Below are 1,824 nucleotides of genomic sequence, written 5' to 3' on the forward strand. Positions count from 1 at the left end.
GAGGAGGAGGAGGAGGAGGAGGAGGAGGTATCAGCTTTAGTTCTTAAATATGAGAAAGTGGTGTGAAGGATAAGAACGTCTATGAGGCGTAAGAGAAGTGATGGGTTTTTTCTTTCAGTCTTTTTAAACAATTGTCATTGCAGAGAGACAAGTTTCAAGTTGTTGTTTCTTTTATAACCTGCAAATCAAGACACTTTCAAAGGAAAACAAACCCTCCGTTTTTTAAAGGAAAAATATATTACAAATAAAGTAATAGTTCTATTTATTCTTTATAAGATATTAAAGCAGGCTACTTGGAAAAGTTCGTTTTAAATATTTTCTCTAATTTGTTGGGGGGGGGGGGGTTGTTTGTTTTGTTTGTTTATTTGTTTGTTTGTTAGTTTTTTAACTTTTGTTTTTGGGTCCCCAGGAGAACATGGTGTGTGACGACACTGTACTCCGCTCTCACGCTAACATGATCTACATGGCCGGACTGCTCGTAGGCTCCATCACCTTTGGATTTATCTCAGACAAGTACTGTCTGCTAGTTTTGTCTTTTTGATTAACTGTTTGCTCACATCAACATGATCTATAAGTGAGGCATCGTGGTGAAATCAGGCGCTTGTCAAAATAATGAAATAGAAGAGCCCAACATTTTTTTAAGGCCTGTCAGGCAATTTTTATCGATTTTCATTTTACTTTCTTAACACCTTTTATTTGTCTCCATTTAAAAACACATCTGGGTGCGGATTTTACTTTTCTTTTTAAATTTGTAAGAGGTACAAAAAGTGTAAATGTGTAGTTTCCAGGACACTACAGTTTGAAAGTCATTAAAATTTGACAGCCTTTCTCTTGCTAATTTTACCTTTGACATCATGCGCCTTCTCCCTCCTCCAATCGCAAATATCTCAACTTCTTTTCAAGATGTTGTTGTTGTTGTTTTCAAATCCCTTTATCTGCGAGCATTTCGCTCCTGGCAGTGCAATGCCTCCCTCAAGTAACCACATGACTTTTCAAGATAGATGGATACGTATTTTTTTTTTTTTTAAATCGAAGGTGAAACAAAAGAACAAGCTTTAAGATTATAACAATAATTCCATATGCCCCGAAATTGACAAGCGCCTGATTCCATCGCGCTTCCACGCAATAGTTGGACTGTGCGTAGGCTGCATGACTATTCTCCAATTTTGTTGTTGTTGTTGTCGTTGTTGTTGTTGTTGTTATTGTCGTTGTTGTTGTTGTTGTTGTTGCTGTTACTGTTGTTGTTGTTGCTGTTGTTGTTAATTTCGTATGGTGTCTATGGTGTTTGACGACACAGTGCTCCGCTCCCACGCCATGTTTTATCTATTTGATTGACTCATTACCGTGTGGATTTTACTACAATTGAATAAAAGGCACAAAAAGGGTAAATTTTCAGTTTCAAAGGACACTACGGCGTTGGAAGTCTCAAAGATTTGACGGCTATTTTCTAGCTAATTTTACCTTTTCTATCTCTCTTTTTTTATCGCAAATGTCTCGACTTCTATTCAAGATAGGTGGATAATTTCTTAAGCAAAGGCAAAATGAATTATGAACAAGCTTTTTGATTTTACCAATAATTCCACATGTCCAAAAACTGACAAGCATCTGATTTCATCGCGTCGGGACACAATGACCGGACTGTTCATAATATGCTGCATGACTATGCTTCCATAGTTGTTGTTTTAAAGACCAAACACAGCCAAACACACACTTGCACACTTACAAACGTACCCACACACTCACACATACACTCACTCACATACATACATACATACATACATACATACATGCATACATGCATACATACATACATACATACATACA

At 36.9% G+C, this 1,824-nt stretch overlaps 1 protein-coding gene across 1 annotated transcript in view; it reads left to right on the plus strand.

Annotated features, from left to right (window-relative positions):
- LOC101845165 (organic cation transporter protein) overlaps positions 1–1,824 on the plus strand; it is a gene marked incomplete in the record, with an annotated part of 19,820 nt that overhangs the window by 9,879 nt on the left and 8,117 nt on the right. Inside the window, 1 exon segment of the mRNA XM_035969526.1 lies at positions 410–513. Within this exon segment, the coding sequence (XP_035825419.1) occupies positions 410–513 (104 nt within the window).

The sequence above is a fragment of the Aplysia californica genome, unplaced genomic scaffold, assembly GCF_000002075.1.
Source record: "Aplysia californica isolate F4 #8 unplaced genomic scaffold, AplCal3.0 scaffold00152, whole genome shotgun sequence".
NCBI lineage: Eukaryota > Metazoa > Mollusca > Gastropoda > Aplysiida > Aplysiidae > Aplysia > Aplysia californica.